Below are 15,841 nucleotides of genomic sequence, written 5' to 3' on the forward strand. Positions count from 1 at the left end.
AATCTGGCCTCAGGTACTTGCTAACTTTGTGACTCTGGGCAAGTCATTGAAACCTGTTTGCTTAGTTTCCTCATCTTTAAAATGAAGTGGAGAAGGAAATAGCAAACCAATATCTTTGCCAAGAAGACCCCAAATGGAATCACAGTGAGTCAGATGCAGAAATGACTGAACAACATAATAGTGTTATTATTTTGTATCAGAGAATGTTTTCACCTCCATCTTTACCCAGTTATCTACTATAGGAATATTACCTATATGGGTAAATGGACATTAGACTAAACATTTTTTGAAGTTAATAAAACAAAAAAATGTCTGTCTTGCTTCCTTTTGAATTGGTATTTAAAGAACTTGGGAAATATTCTTTACAGACAACACTCTTCACCAGGCTCCCCTCCCTCTTTTTCCTCCTTCCACCTTTACATTATTATAGCCATATTTTTAAGAAGATAATTGTAAATATAAATTGTAAAATAATTGGTTAGACTGGAAAGAGATGGGATCAGGAAATATCTGATTGTCACTGTCTATATATGAAAGCCCTGTAAGTGAACCCAACTCTCTCCATTCCCCCTTATTAAAATATTCTTTCATTTATATTAAAATTATCTTAGTGTTTTTTTTCCTTTCTTCCCTTTATGTATTCCCCTTTCTAGGATTCTGTGAGAATCTTATGGACTAGAAAACAAGAGGATATGAGAAAAGCCTTTAGGTGACAAGCACACGGTGGAGACCTGGTTCCTAGTATAAATCTGAAATTCGAAAAATATTTTCAGGTAAGGAGTTATCCCCAGTAGATATACTCACTTTGAAGCTATTTTAGTGGTTATCACTAAGGTTGAACTATTCATTTCAGAAATATAGGTCAAGTAATAATAGCTCATTTTTCTATAATGCTTTAAAAAGGTCCCTTGGCTTTGGAGAATGTGTCCACATTAACTAGCTGTATCTGAGTTTAAAAAACAAAACAAAACAGAATAAAGCACAGACTTTTCACCTTCTAGGTTGGATTCCTTGGTTTCTTTGACCACATACTCATTCTTTTGCTAGTGGGTAGCCCTAAAAGATATTCTCTGAGGATAAATACCCTCCATGATAACTGTCTTAAATATTAGATTTTTAAGGCAATAGGCTAAAGGACCAGTTACTTGTTGTGGTTATAAAACAGGTGTCTCACTTGGTTGTGATTAGATTATCTGTTTTCTGTCTGAAGTTCTTCCACCTCTGAATTTACATAAGTTTATATCCTTTGGTTTTCCTTTCTTTTTACATGCATATGAATTCCAGTAAATGGTTAAGATATGATTGTACTTCACACTATACTGTTTTTCCCCCAATGGGCTATTTTTGCTCTGTTTTTGCTGATCCTATCCTTTATTTATTTCATCAATGTGGGTACTCCCTCCATGCTTTAACAGACATGAATTTCTGTGACCAAAAATATTCATCCCCTGATGAACAACCTTTTGATGATGAATCTCTATGGTGAGAGTTTCTTTACCTGGGATTTCCCTGTATCAGTGACATCACAGATCCTAGATTCTATCCCTACTCTCAATTATAGGTACATTGGTCTCTAATTAGAGTTCATCTTTACAACTCTCCATCCCTTTGACATAATTACCTTGTGGAATGATGATTGGAAAATGTGGTGGGACGTATTGGACAGAAGACATTTAGTCATTTTGGCAGGTATTATTCCTGACATGTTCTCCCTTGCTCTTCACCTCTATTTCTCCACTTCAGAATCAGGGTGCCACTTTCTCTTTGAAGCCTTCCCTTGCACATGTGTGTGCACACACATGTGCACACATACATACATACTCATGCACATGAACATAAACATATACCTATGCATGCACAAACTTGTGTGTACACAGTGTTTTCTCTCCTCAGATTACCTTGTATTTGCTTATCTCAGAATATGTTCAGTTCCCTACCCAGTAGAATATAAGCTTGAAGGCAGACTTGTTTTTCTTTTTAGGATTCTACCACATACACAATAACTTTGCTTATGATAGAACCTTCATAAATGTTTGAAATAAATAGAATTGAATTGAGTTTTAGGAAATCTGGGTTCTATCAGACATTCCCTGCCCTTATGGAGCTTATAGCATAACTCTTGCAACTTTTGGTAAGATTCTGCCATCAACTAATATTTGGTTTCTTTCTCAGAACAATGAAGGATACTGATAGTCTGTTAGGACTCTAACAGTTCTAATATTTTGATTCATATGTTTCCCCTTTATCCTTGATCTCATCCAAAGACTCCAGGTAATGCTTTGTATTCCAGGCATTCTACCTATATAACATTACCTTATTCCTTTCATAGAACAGTTTGGAAATGGAAGTCTCACTAATATTCTGCTATATAGGCTAGAATAAAGGGATTAGTGACTGGGATTTTCTTTTGCCCATAACAATTATGGGATTACCTTTTGCCCTCATAGTAATTTAGGAATGCCAGGATCCTTCTCTGATATATTTAAAGAAACTTTTTTTTCTTCTTGGATGTCATTCAAAATACTATTCCTAATCTTCTGGCCCTTAAATTCTAAGTAAAATGAAACCTAGTTTTAAATTTTTTCAAGGACCTACTAAATATAATAACTCAAGAAGCACACAGATTGCTGTAATGTTAGAGAGGGAGGAATGTCCTCACAGATCTGATGGAAACCCTTCCCTATGCAGCAGGAGAAATTGGGGAACAGAGGAAAAACTATGGTTTTTTAATGTTATTTACATACTTTAAAAAACCGGTATCAATCAGTCAACAGTCCTCCATGGTTGGTTCATCCATTATGCTGGGGTCTTTCTCTAAATGTCTTGACATAATGTAAATACATCAGTAAAATACTTGAGCTGCCATTAGTCATCTCCCACTTCTCATGTTATGACTGCTTTACCTCCTTTTCCAGTTAGGCATCTCTTAATGCCATTCTTTAGGCCACCATTACATTGGTTAGACCAACTCTGAAGAATTTATAAGGTTATGAACAGGAGTTACACAGGATGAAACATCAGATGGGTTGAAATCCTTATTACTGGTAGAAGTATTCATGTAGAGCCATGATTCATATAAGCAAGCCAAGACATCAGTATTTTTTTTTTTTTGTAATATACCACATCTTGTTCATGATTATACCATATTGTAGCTTTCATTAACTCTTTGGGCAATTAGGTTGAATTTTTTGGAGACTGTCATATTCTAAGATTTGCTATTCTATAGCTGACTAGAAGAGTTTTTATGAAAACACATTACGATTATTTTTGTTGTTTTTTCATATCATTGTCACTTCTCAATTACTCTTCGTGGCCCCAAGAACCAATAAATACAATTAAGAAAAACAAATAAATACCGTGCTGTGTCTGAAAACGTATGCCATATTATATACTTATCCACCTCCACTTTTCTGGGAGGCTAGAGGAATGCTTCATTGCCATCCTCAGAAGTCATGACTGTTTACAGTTTTGATCAGAGTTCTGAAGTCTTTTGATGTTGTTTTCAAAAGAATATTGATGTGAAAAAGTTGGGCCATTGTGTCAGAGAGAAGACATGGAATCATGTAATTTTTAATATGCTATCCAGTTTCTTTCCTCCTTTTCAATTCTAGAAGAAATTCATGATCTACTATATCTGTTCAGGATAAATGCATTGATGGTGAACCAGCTTTATGGATTGTCTATCTAACTGCAAATCATAGCCTAGGAACCAGACATTCTTCATCCAGTTGCTTTTTCTTGTATTAATAATAATTTCTTGTATTTTAATAATAAGGCCAAACAATTGAGTGATTTTGGATTTTGCTTAGGAGGCTCTACAATGTTCTGGGACTTGATATCATCTACAAAGAGGAGCATCTCCAGGACCTCACCTTCTAGAGGGAATTCCTCTTCGTTTTAGACTCTGCATTGGACATCCTCTGTGACCTTAGTAAATATCTTTGGTGAGTATACATCTGTGTGTTTTATGCCTCACTTTATCTCAATAATCAATTTTCAAACTGTTATACCTTTTAAAGAATCTCATAATTTGAACACCTGCATGGGAGCCACTTTACATGGAGTAGAGCCGTTAAAGTTCTGGCAAAGAGTATTTGCTGATTAGAAGAGAACAGACATGATGGCATCTTCTATTCACCAAACTTTTCAGTCAGTTATGTAACGGATGGAGAATATGACTTAAGAAAACCTGTCTGTTTGCTTCTTCATCAAATATACCTTTTGTAGATTATTCTCATAAAGATTATATGGAAGTGAGAAGGAAACACAAGACTATGTAGTTATTGATTTTTCACTGTTCCTTTTTCAGGTAAGAATAACAATGTCTTATATTCCCTCCAAGCATTTGATATCTTTCAGATATCTACTTTCATATATCTTGAGAACTGATCCATCAGCACCTTTAAAATTGTATTGTTTTAAGCATGAAGTTACTTTGTGATTACTAGGGCTAATCTGATTCCAGCTTTGTTCCCTTTAGTGTAATTTTTATCTCATTGTGTAACATGTCAGGGACTGTGAATTTAGAGTTCATTCATGGTGGCTCCAGTGTTATTAATGAAGAAAAGCATTTATCATAAAAATCTTGATGACTTTTTTTCATTTAGGACTTTTTCTAAGCTTTTGAAATGTTTGTTTTTCCTCCATTGCTTTTTATTGCATATAAATTTCATCTGTAATAAATTGTTGTCTTTGGTTGATGTCTTTCTCTTCTGGGCAATAAAATATAGAATAAGTGGATGGAGGTGGTTTGTAAGCTTCTTCATTGTAGCAATTGGCTGACACTAGTTAATTTAGTTAGCCTATCCTAGGAAATGATGATAGTCTATATAGTTCTTTTATCCATTTCCCATTTTTGGTGGCAGTAGCTTTTTTAAATCAGTAAGATTGGAATTGTATTAATTATACTCAGTCTTCTTATTTTCTGTTCTTCTAATGTAATTTTAATTTTGATTTTTGTTTTAGAAGCTGAATGATTCACATGTGGATTGTCAGTTCTTTCCTATCTTTCTATAAAAGTACAAAAAATCTATAAATTATAATTTCTATAAAATAGTAATTTCTAAAATAATCTTTCTGCAAAATTAAAAAAAATAGATTTCATTTGTTGTGATGCTGTATGTATTTACCATCTATAGTAACTCCCAACTTCTTGAAAAAAGTATTCATATATGTTTGTGTACATATATGTACCTTTTTTGCATAGAGTTAGAAAAGCTATTCCAATTGTTTATATGGACTATTTATGCCTGATGTGTGGCAGAGCATTCCAAGCTCATTTTGGTCAGATCAGCCACAATTGGACACAATTTAACTTGACTCTAACATAGTGATATCATTTTGGTCCTTTTCAAGAATGAGGATTAGAATATATATTGATTTAATTTAGAGGGATTTAACAGGTTCATTGTAGAATTTCTTTTACCTCCTCATCCTCTATAGCAGTTGTTGATGTGTAAGGAATGGAAAGTTTTTATTAAGCACCTACCATACAAGTATTATGTCATTTTCCCCTCACAATAATCTTGTGAAACCTTGTGTGTTTTATGCCTCACTTTATCTCAATAATCAATTTTCAAACTGTTATACCTTTTAAAGAATCTCATGATTTGAACACCTGCATGGGAGCCACTTTACATAGAGTAGAGCCGTTAAAGTTCTGTCAAAAAGTATTTGCTGATTAGAAGAGAACAGACATGATGGCATCTTCTGTTCACCAAACTTTTCAGTCAGTTATGTAACGGATGGAGCTTTTCCCATTTTACATTTGAGGAAACTGAGGCTGAAAAAAAGCTAAGTGATTTGTCCAGAGTTATACATTAGTAAGTGTCTGAGAGGCTAAGTTTGAATTTGTGTCTTTCTGACACCAGGCTCAATACTTTATCCATTGGTCTGTCTAGCTTCAATTGTCTTCATGATGATATTTTTGCAAATGCTTATCCTGAGTACTATAATATAAACGACCAACTGTCTCATGAAAATTTGTTTTTTTAAATTGTTACCGTTGGACCCACAATAAAACTATCATTTATTCTTCTATTTCTCTATTCAGAAGCTGAGTTATCTCTTCTGATTGCATTTAAAATGAAAATATAGATTGATATAATTTTCTTCATGTAGTTCTATAGTTCTATGTTTATTGGTTATTGGATGAAGATTTCACATTTAGAATATCAACAGTTAAGTTTTTAGATTGTTTTTAGAAACATTCTTTTGCACGTATTTAATCTAAATCAAATTGCTGTCTCAGAGAAGGAGAGCTAAAAGAAGGACGGAGAAAATTTTGGAACAATTAAATGAATGTTGTAAATTATCTTTACATGTAATTGGAAAAGAGTAATGTTTGAGCTAGCTTTCTGGACGTTCTTCGGATGGGCCTTGATCTCAGCAGGATAGACACCACAAGAATGATCAAGAATAGAGTCTAGATTCTTTATTCTGGCCCAGTCTTGATCTTAGTGCAGGAGGTATGAGAGCCACCAGGGGCTGGTCAAAGATAGAATGTCTCTCTTCCAGTCCTTCTTAGCCCTTATATACCCTAATACAACTACATCATTACCGCATACTATGTATATGTAAACTAGAGAACAATCATCTCATCAGTTCCACTGAGTTAACATTTTGTTTCCAGAGTTCTCTCTACAGAAAAGTCAAATGCTATTGAAAATTTTTAAAAAGGGCAACCTGCTTCTTATTATCATCTGTTCCATTTTCTGCTACTTTGCCACCATCACTGGCAGAAAAATTCATACAAAACCGAGGGTCATTTGCTATTTTCTTTTGGTTTTTATGGCCAAATGATCATTTACCAGATGTCTAATGAGCCTTTTAGCATTTATCAAGATGGGCCTTGGACACCAGATATTATACTGTGCTTCTAGAGAAATCATTACTTTATGGCAAGGACCTGCCAATGCTTGTAGTTCTCTGGAAGTTTTCAAGAACCTAGGAGTCATACCAGATGAGTAATTAGAATATGTATTTTCAAACAATTTTCTCTGCTCCCATAAATAGTTTATTTCATTGAGAGTTTTCTTTTCTTTTTCTTTTTTTTCTTTTCCTTTTCCTTTTTTTTTTTTTTTTTTTTTTTTTTTGCTGAGGCAATTAGGGTTAAGTGACTTGTCTAGGGTCACACAGCTTGAAAGTGTTAAGTGTCTGAGTTCATATTTGAATTCAGGTCCTCCTGACTTCAGGGCTGGTGCTCTATGCACTGTACCACCTAGTTGCCCCTGTTTTCATTTCTAAACCAAGCTTCATTCTCCTTTCACTACCCCTACCACCTCTAGTCTATTTCCATCCTCCACTTTCTTTTATCCCATAATTAATTTGTCTTTTACCTTTTGTTTTCTACTGCTGTTTATGGCCCCAGTTCCATCATAAACTTTGTACCCCACACCAAAGCTCTCAGTATTATTCATTATCTCTATTAATGCAGAGGAGGGAGGGGGAGAAATATCTCTTGCAAATACATTTTATAGTACAGTAGTATTTAGAAATAGCTTTCTTGAGCATTATTTAAAATGTGTTTAGTTAGAATAGATACAGTTTGAAATTTCTTTGTTTCATGTTCACTTTCCCTCTTTCACATGCCTTGACTATCTATATTTCACCAAAAGGGAAGTGAAAGGAAGGTATCAATTTTCTGTTCATTTTATGTCATGGATAAAAAATGAGTAGGCCAAATCATAAGTCTGATAATATACTTTTCTTCTCTATCAGGCCTGGACCAACATCACCCTTTATGTAATATAATGAAATGAAGCCTACCTGTCCAGTGTCATTCTTACTAAATAGTTGTAGATAGAAGAACTGAATTTCTTATCTTTATAGATACTCTTATAGTATCTATATGTACACAATAGAGATGGTAGCATTGCATCACAAAGTCCCCCAGTAGAGGTTATTACCCAGGAAAGGAATAAAAGTAGTGAGGGGAATTCCTCTAGCCATTAATTGGGCTATTAATCCTCTTAGCATATTAATAAATTGTCATATTAGAAAGTATAGTGACCCTAACATAAGAGAATGTGATAGCTACAAAAAGTTCTTGATGCCAAAGGTCAGCATGGTGTGCTAGCTAGAGGGGATAGTTCCCAGATAACGGGGTGTTTGATGTGCCCTCTAGAATAAGTTTGGCTGTAATGGCATGGTGTAATGGAAAGATTCAGAGCACAGGGACTTAGATTCTAATTTTGTCTTTACCACCTATTTAGTATTTAGTATTATATAATAGTAATACTATTTAGTATTAAGTAAATGACTTCTTGATTGGTCTCATTACTCGACTGTAAAATGAGAAGATTGGACTGAGGGCCAGTTTCCAATTGCCAATCTCCAAACCAATCCAATATCCAAGGGCCAACCTTCTATAATTCCACTTCATAATTTGACAAGGACCTAGGAGTGAGACTTGCTAAGGACTTTGGTTGTGAGACATTTCAAAATTTGGGATATTGTTGGGAATTTTGGGTCCCCTTAGTCCATTTGAATATGGTGTTTTAATAACTGGACTTATTTGCCTTTCTTGACATTTTCAGAATATTCAATGGCTGACCAGAGAATGGACATTTCTTCTACAATTAGTGATTTTATGTCACCAGGTCCCACTGACCTCATCTCTAGCTCTCTTAATGCTACTGGGATGGATTGTAATCGAAAAAGGAAAGGCAGTTCAACTGATTATCAGTAAGGATTTAGGGTTTTCTTTCTCTTATTTAAATTTGTTTAAAAGTGGTCAAATCTAAATTCTAAGCATTGCCTTTTATTTAACCTTGAAGCTATGACCTTATTCATGATAAAAAATTATTCCCCAAGACAATTATGCATTATTTCTATGTTTTCTTCTTTCTCACTGACTTCTTTTGTCCTCCTTTTTACTCCTATATAAACTAAAAGAGGAGATTTAAAAGCCAGATTCTACAATTTACTAAAATTTTTCAATTTCCTTCTAGAGCTCAGGTCTTTAATGTTTTAAACAAGATTTTGAGTAAATGTTTGTTGAATTAATAAATGAATGGATTTATTTGTGCATTTTGTCTGTGCACAGTCACCAAGTGCACCCTTTACTAAAGAAAGGTTTCTCTTCTGCCTATACAGTTGATAATCACGTCTAAAATCATTCATAAGTGAATGTGGTAATTTTTCTATTTTGAGAGCAACATTAGAGCACTTGAATAAGATTCAGATCACTGACATTTTGCTGAAGATACTATAAGCTTGTACCTGTTATAATGAATAGTATTTGTGTTTCTTTTCAGACTTGATGGCTTTTCTTTTGAGTAAGTAAATTTTCACATTTAAATTTTTATACTTCTACCATATTTAAGTAAAAATCTAAAGAAATAGTGTGAAAAAGTATATATCATTTATGGACAAAGTCAGAGTGGAATATTTTTGAAATCTTAAATTAGAGATGTTAGAATTTCTTTGGAGATGGTTAGTAAATCTGCATTTATTAAATTCAAGATAATTGGGGGTGGAGGGAAGCCCAAGCAGAATAATGAATGTAAAGACAGTGCCTCTAAGAAGATGCTACTGCTTGCTTTCCCTTCATTACTAAGAGTTGGATGTGCTTTAGCTGAGATCTTTTTCCCTCATTATGTTATGTTGTTGACACGATCCAAATTCTAGATATTCTAGATTGCTCCCTATCTGCCTTGAAGTATATAAAGTTTTGCCTTTGACATTCCTTTTCTTGAGAAGTTTCTCTAACAAAAAGATGAGGCCCAAAAGAAAAGAAAGACTTCTTTATTTAGCCCTCCCTTATAGGCAAAATGTTGTTATTCTAATGAACCTTTGGAACCACTAGGTTTTCAGTCTTTTCACATGGACTTTCAGAGTTCAATGAGGTATCCATAAGAATTCCCTGAAAGGAAAATAAAAATTAAAACATTTGATTTGTGCCTGTGAAGTCATATTAAGATACACACACATACATTCTCTCTCTCTCTATCTCTCCCCCTCTCTCCCCCTTTCTCCCTCCACCCCAAAGAAGGAAGGTTTCCCCTTCTAAAAATTTGAAAATCCAATGTACTCAAAAATTACCAAATAAGAAGGAAGCAAAACATATAGCAAGGCTTTATGTCATTCTCTGGTCTTAGTATTCAAGTCTTTCCAGTTCTGATAGGACATTGTTGTTGACCCCTCTTGGTACTTTACAAAAGTTGTTCATTTATCTAGAATGATCAGGAAGTAGGCTGTGTTCTAGTTACATTAATATTCTGTTTGACTGAATGGGATTCTGTATGTCATACTGATTTAAAAAGAAAGCACAGTAAGACACTTTACAATTGATGTTAGTGCCATATTAAACCCAAATATAATTTTTCTTTGATCTGAAAGGCATTTCAGTGTCTTAAAGTTACTGTTTCATCACTTAGGAATATCCTTCACTTATTATTCTTCTGGAGTTAAGGCTATTGTGTAATTTGATTAATTTAGCTGTTGACTTCTAAACAATGGGAGCTTTTCATATTATGAAAAAACTTTTTTGAATATTTTATTAATGAGTTTGAATATTTTTGTTTTGTTTTCAGAGAAAGTATGGATACAGACAAAGATGACCAGCATGGAAGGTATATCACGCATGTTTATTAATATGTATGTTTCAAAAGACTTGCTGTTGTTATTTTTTTATGTTTGCTTAATTTACATATAATCCAGAGCAGTAACTCCCTTCCCCTCCAAATTGTGAAACAGATAGTAATGACCCTTATCTCAGTCACAGTACCACTTCATGGCATTGCTCAGGGGACACCAGGGCCTAAAGGTAAATAACTTAGTATGAAGTAGTAGTTGAGAAAAGAAATGGGAAAGAAAATGACCGACTCTACCACTAATCTTCTGGGCTTTATGGGGTTTTTCTCTTTTAGGTTGGAATACCCAGACCAGCAAGGCAGAATCAGAAATGCCAGGTAACTGTCCAATCTCATCACATGTTTTACTTATGATGACTGATCCTGATGGATACCAAAGAAGCAGTATCATTATATCCATTCGTTAGGGATAAGGGAGGAAGAAGGAGTTGCTGTGTAACCTGCTGGGCCTTGTGCAAGGCTCTTTTCTCCAGGTTAGGTTGGCCCCATTTTCAGTTCTTTTAGCAGATTGAAGGCTCAGGGGACCATGGAGGCAACAGAGGATGTCCCAAAGCTAAAAATAGCCCTGCAGCTTTAGCAGATTATTGATTATTAGAGGGGCTTTTACCTGTAAGGACAAGGAGGTGTCCTAGATACATGGACTTTACTCCATTCTGAGCCAGAGCAAAGCCTTTATTAGAACAGTCTAGTGTTTAAGCCCAGATTTGGCTGCTGCTCTGCTGTTGTAACAAGGCCAAATGATGTATTTCTTACCTATGCACACCGTTTAAAGCTGACTGCAGATGTTTCCTGAAGTCAGTTATCTCTGCCCTGCTTATTGTTTTTAATAAGGGATCTTTTTTTTTCTTTACTATTTCATCATGCCATGAATACAGACACTTAGGCTGTGTCCTAGCAAACAGGATGTGAAGCCGTGAAATTTGTTTGAACTGTGTCATCAGGGATTTTCCTTAGGTTGTGTAAGTGGCAGAACTAGTGCTTCTGGTGCCTCCCGTATGGATCTTCTGTCTAGATCAGCAGAGCACGTTTTGATTCTGGTTCTGTTTGCTCTCCACATACAGACCCAGCCTTAGTCTCTGTTTGAGAACAGTTATAGAAGGATGGTGATCACCTCTCAGGGAGATAGTGTCTGCTAGCAAAGGAGATATGACCTGGAAAGGTAATGTTAGTGTTTATGGTGTTATGGCTTAGGAAAAAAGTTTCTTCCGTGGCTCTGAGTGATTGGCATGTAGGTCTTTCCAAAGGAGAGCAACTTTTTCCAAATAAAGCCCTAGGTCAGGTGGCCAATCCATTTGCATTCTAGGGGTGGGGGTGGTGGGGGTACAGCAGTTGATAAAAGGATGTAAGGGTTATTAAACAGTGATTCATTGAATGAGTCATTAACAGACTATTTTTTAACTAGAAAGATACCTGAAATATACTTCCTAAAGAAAACCAGTGAGATCTTTTTTAAAACTTAAAAGATGGTTAACTATGAAACAGATTCCCAACTAATAACCACTGTAAGGGGGGGAGGGGGGAGTGTTGGGGAGTGCTTTTCTTTCTTTTCTTTTTTTTTAAAGTACAGAAAATAAGAAAGTGAAAACAGAATTGAAAATATTCATATTACCACATTAGTTTGAATCTAGGCCATATCCCTAAAATGGGATCTCTTTTGAAGGAAAAAGTACATGTAGTTAGTATAATATTCTAGAGCAGTTTATGTGAAAAGGAATTAAATTTTTAAGGAAGTAAAAGCTTTATTTATCTTTCTTCAGATTTTTCCCCCTATAATCATGAAATGCCAATTGAATATTCATTATAGCCAGCAGTTTGAAATATTACTTTGGGGGCAATAGGAAAAGAAGCTGTTGTATTAAAAGTATAATTATAAACTAAATATCACATTTTATCATATTTGGGGAAAGTATAGTTTTTATGTGTGCTAAATTAGTAAATTAAACAAAAGAGATAACTGTTGTAATGTTTCAGCTAAGTCTGGGACTCAGTAAAATAAGATAATTATAGTATAATTAAGCATTGAGCCAAGAATCAATATGTATGTAAAAGCATTTTGCAAACCTTAAGTGCTATATAAATGTTAACTATTACTATATAGTCAAACCTCCAGTTTTGAACATTGTGTAAATTTTAAATTTGACATGTCAGGTGAATACTTTAAGGATTTTAAGAATATTTTGACTATTTTGTCCTGTGAATAATCATTTTTATGTTATTGCTTAGGGAAGCTCACAGTCAAATTGAAAAAAGACGCCGAGATAAAATGAACAGTTTTATTGATGAACTAGCTTCTTTGGTACCAACATGCAATGCAATGTCCAGAAAGTTGGATAAACTTACTGTGCTAAGAATGGCTGTTCAACATATGAAAACATTAAGAGGTGAGTCATTTTTGTCAGAGAATTTGTATTTTCTTTGTTTTCTTTTGCACTCTAAATAGCATATTTTCCCATACTTATCTTGAAAATTTCAAGATACCTAAGCAAATATCAATTGCAAATTTTCATACTTTAAAAAAATGTATTGCCATTTTATCAATGAATGGGCTACTAAATGATCGATTTCTGCAACTATATATTAAATACAATATATTATAGTGCAACAAATGTTGCTCTTAAAGTCAAAATACCTGATATCAAATTCAAGCCAACTTCTATTGATTTGTAGAAACAACATTGGAATTCAAGTTAGAAGACCTGTCTTTAGGGCCCAGAACCATCATTTCATATGTATGTGATGACTAAGACAAATTATTTTAGCACTTCTGAATCTCCCTTTTTTTTTCATCAGCAAAAATGGAGATAATGTTATTTGCAGGGTTTTTGTTTGGTACAAATGAAAAGACCTTTGTGACTATTCAAATATACATATATATAAAAGAACCTTTCATATGTATAGAAGACATGGTATTACTTCTGTCACTTCCTAACATATACATGTGGAGCTATATGCACACAAAAAAGAAATGAGTTATGTTGTTATTGATTCAAAAAGACAGTTCTCCAATATCTCATTTCCTGGATCCTAGGAAAAACCTAGGATTTTTGAAAGCTATGTCAGCCTATCTGCCATCTAGGGGAGGGAGTGGGGGGAATGGAGGAGATAATTTGGAAGAGAAGGCTTTGCTAGGGTTAATGTTCAAAAATTACCCATGCATATGTTTTTTAAATAAAAAGCTTTAATAAAAAAATTAAAAAGAAAAAGAAAGCCATGTCAGTTTTGGTAATAAATTTAGTTAAAGAAGGAAGTACTTGAGTTGTGCTTGACAACAGACTGTATTTGCTATCTGACAACCTAGTTAATCCCAAAATTAGCAGGTGATAGACTTTTTTGTTTGTTTGTTTTGTTAAACTGCAAGCAGTTTAAAGATCAATATTTGATCTTAGCCTACCAAACAAGAAGTTGAAATAGTTGGAGGAACAGAACTATCATAAAGACAAATAAAAAGTAGTAAGAGATGGTTGCATTTCATCACCTTTGGGTGCACAAAACTTCATTTCACAGCCCCCTTGGTTATCTCATTTTATGGTGGTCATGAAGAGATTAAGCAAATAGATTCTCATGAAAATATTTGCAGTATATATGCCTCGATAACCATTGTGAGGATGAAGAAATAGAAATACTATGAAGAATTTGATTTATATTCTTCAAATCAAATCTGCATATGCCTTGGTGCATTTTTTTTTTTCCTGAGGCAATTGGGATTAAGTGACTTGCCCAGGATCACACAGCTAGGAAGTGTTAATTGTCTGAGACCAGATTTGAACTTAGCTTCTCCTGACCTAAGTTGGTATTCTATCTACTGCACCACCTAGCTGCCCCATACCGTGGTACATTTTAATGTAAATATGGGCAAAGGACATGGAACAAATATGTTGGGAAAGTTGATTGGGGTTTAAGAAAAGAAGAGAGTCTAAAGGGTTAGAGATTTCTCAAAATCCTGTATGTTGTAAATATATTCTTCAAATAGGAATGCTTGAATTTGTTGAGTACTTAACAACATTATAAACTATTGAATTATACCTGAAAAGAGAGAAAATGAATCATTATAGGTTTGGCAGTTATTTAAAAAACAACTATCTGTGGTCAGTTTTACTGGAAAGGGCGGGGGGGGGGGGGGAATCAAGTAAGCTACCAGATTAAAAAAAAAGATAAAAATGAAAGGAGATAATACTGTGTGCCATTAGAGCAGCTTAAACTTGGTCAGTTTGAACAAGATTGTGACTCTAAAAAATGCAATATGGACAAAGAAGAAATCATTGACTTTGACATCTTTCTTAAAATAATTTAAACAAAGCAGTCACCACAGAGTACCCCCAAATTTTCAGTTTACCTAGCAATAACTGTAGACATGTGGTATTTAAGAACAATACTGGTTTAGAGTAAGAGTTTACCTTGAGAATATTATAGAACATTAGGAAACAAAACAGGAAAAACTCAATTATCATTGATTAAGTGCCTATTCTGTGCCAGGCATCAAAAATCCTAACTCTTAAGGGACTCACAATTTTGTGGGAGCCTTGAGAAAACAAATTTGCAAAGAGCCTAGCAGGAGAGCCAGGTAAGAGACAGGGCCCAGAAAGGATTTAAAGAAGATATTCAAAGGAAAACAGGAAACCAGTGGAAGATGAAGCAGTTGCTGGGATTTCTGATTTGATCTGTTCTCATCAGTGACAATAGTAAAACTACCACTTTACCATTGTAGTACATAGGGAAAAAGGGTGGTAGCATCTTCAAAGTCAGGATGAGTGCTTTAGCCTGACATACCTGCAAAGGGAAATCTTTGCAAGGGACTACAGATGGAACAAGAAGATTGATTTTCACAATGTACCCAAGAGGGCAAGAAGTTAAAAGAACAAAAGATTATAGATGGTGCTTTTTCAAGAAATGGATAGCCAAGAAGATGTAATTAAGATCTATCTAGATAGCTCATCTTTTATGAGAATGATTTCTGCACATATAGAGAAGATCCTCATTGAATATAGGAGTTAAAAACGTAGGCTTTCAAGGTCATTTTTTAAATTTAGTACATTTTTATAGTTACACAACTGAGAAACTTAGACACTTTTACTGTGTCTGTTTAGTAAAAGCATTTGACTTGACAGAACAAGATGTTGCTTTTATAGTCCTACTTAAGGTGTCTTTCACACATATGTTAAAACAATTTTGAAATCTGACAGATGCAACTCTGAAAATTACTTTGTTCAGTGACTGAGTAATAATATTCAGTTAGGTATAAAATAGAG

General features: G+C 34.3%; 1 protein-coding gene across 8 annotated transcripts in view; it reads left to right on the forward strand.

Annotated features, from left to right (window-relative positions):
• Positions 1–15,841, forward strand: part of ARNTL (aryl hydrocarbon receptor nuclear translocator like) — a 101,547-nt gene that overhangs the window by 41,558 nt on the left and 44,148 nt on the right. For 4 of the 8 annotated variants that reach the window (XM_031941586.1, XM_031941585.1, XM_031941582.1 and 1 more), the window contains exons 3-9: positions 654–773; positions 3,810–3,944; positions 8,538–8,685; positions 9,258–9,278; positions 10,536–10,574; positions 10,872–10,913; positions 12,819–12,976. In XM_031941586.1, the coding sequence (XP_031797446.1) occupies positions 8,546–8,685; positions 9,258–9,278; positions 10,536–10,574; positions 10,872–10,913; positions 12,819–12,976 (400 nt within the window). In that variant the 5' untranslated portion in view covers positions 654–773; positions 3,810–3,944; positions 8,538–8,545. Of the gene's footprint in view, positions 1–653; positions 774–3,809; positions 3,945–8,529; positions 8,686–9,257; positions 9,279–10,535; positions 10,575–10,871; positions 10,914–11,656; positions 11,755–12,818; positions 12,977–15,841 lie in introns of those variants that run through there. The other 4 variants (XM_031941583.1, XM_031941584.1, XM_031941587.1 and 1 more) reach the window with 4 other exon arrangements.

Source organism: Sarcophilus harrisii, chromosome 6, assembly GCF_902635505.1.
Source record: "Sarcophilus harrisii chromosome 6, mSarHar1.11, whole genome shotgun sequence".
Classification (NCBI taxonomy): Eukaryota; Metazoa; Chordata; class Mammalia; order Dasyuromorphia; family Dasyuridae; genus Sarcophilus; species Sarcophilus harrisii.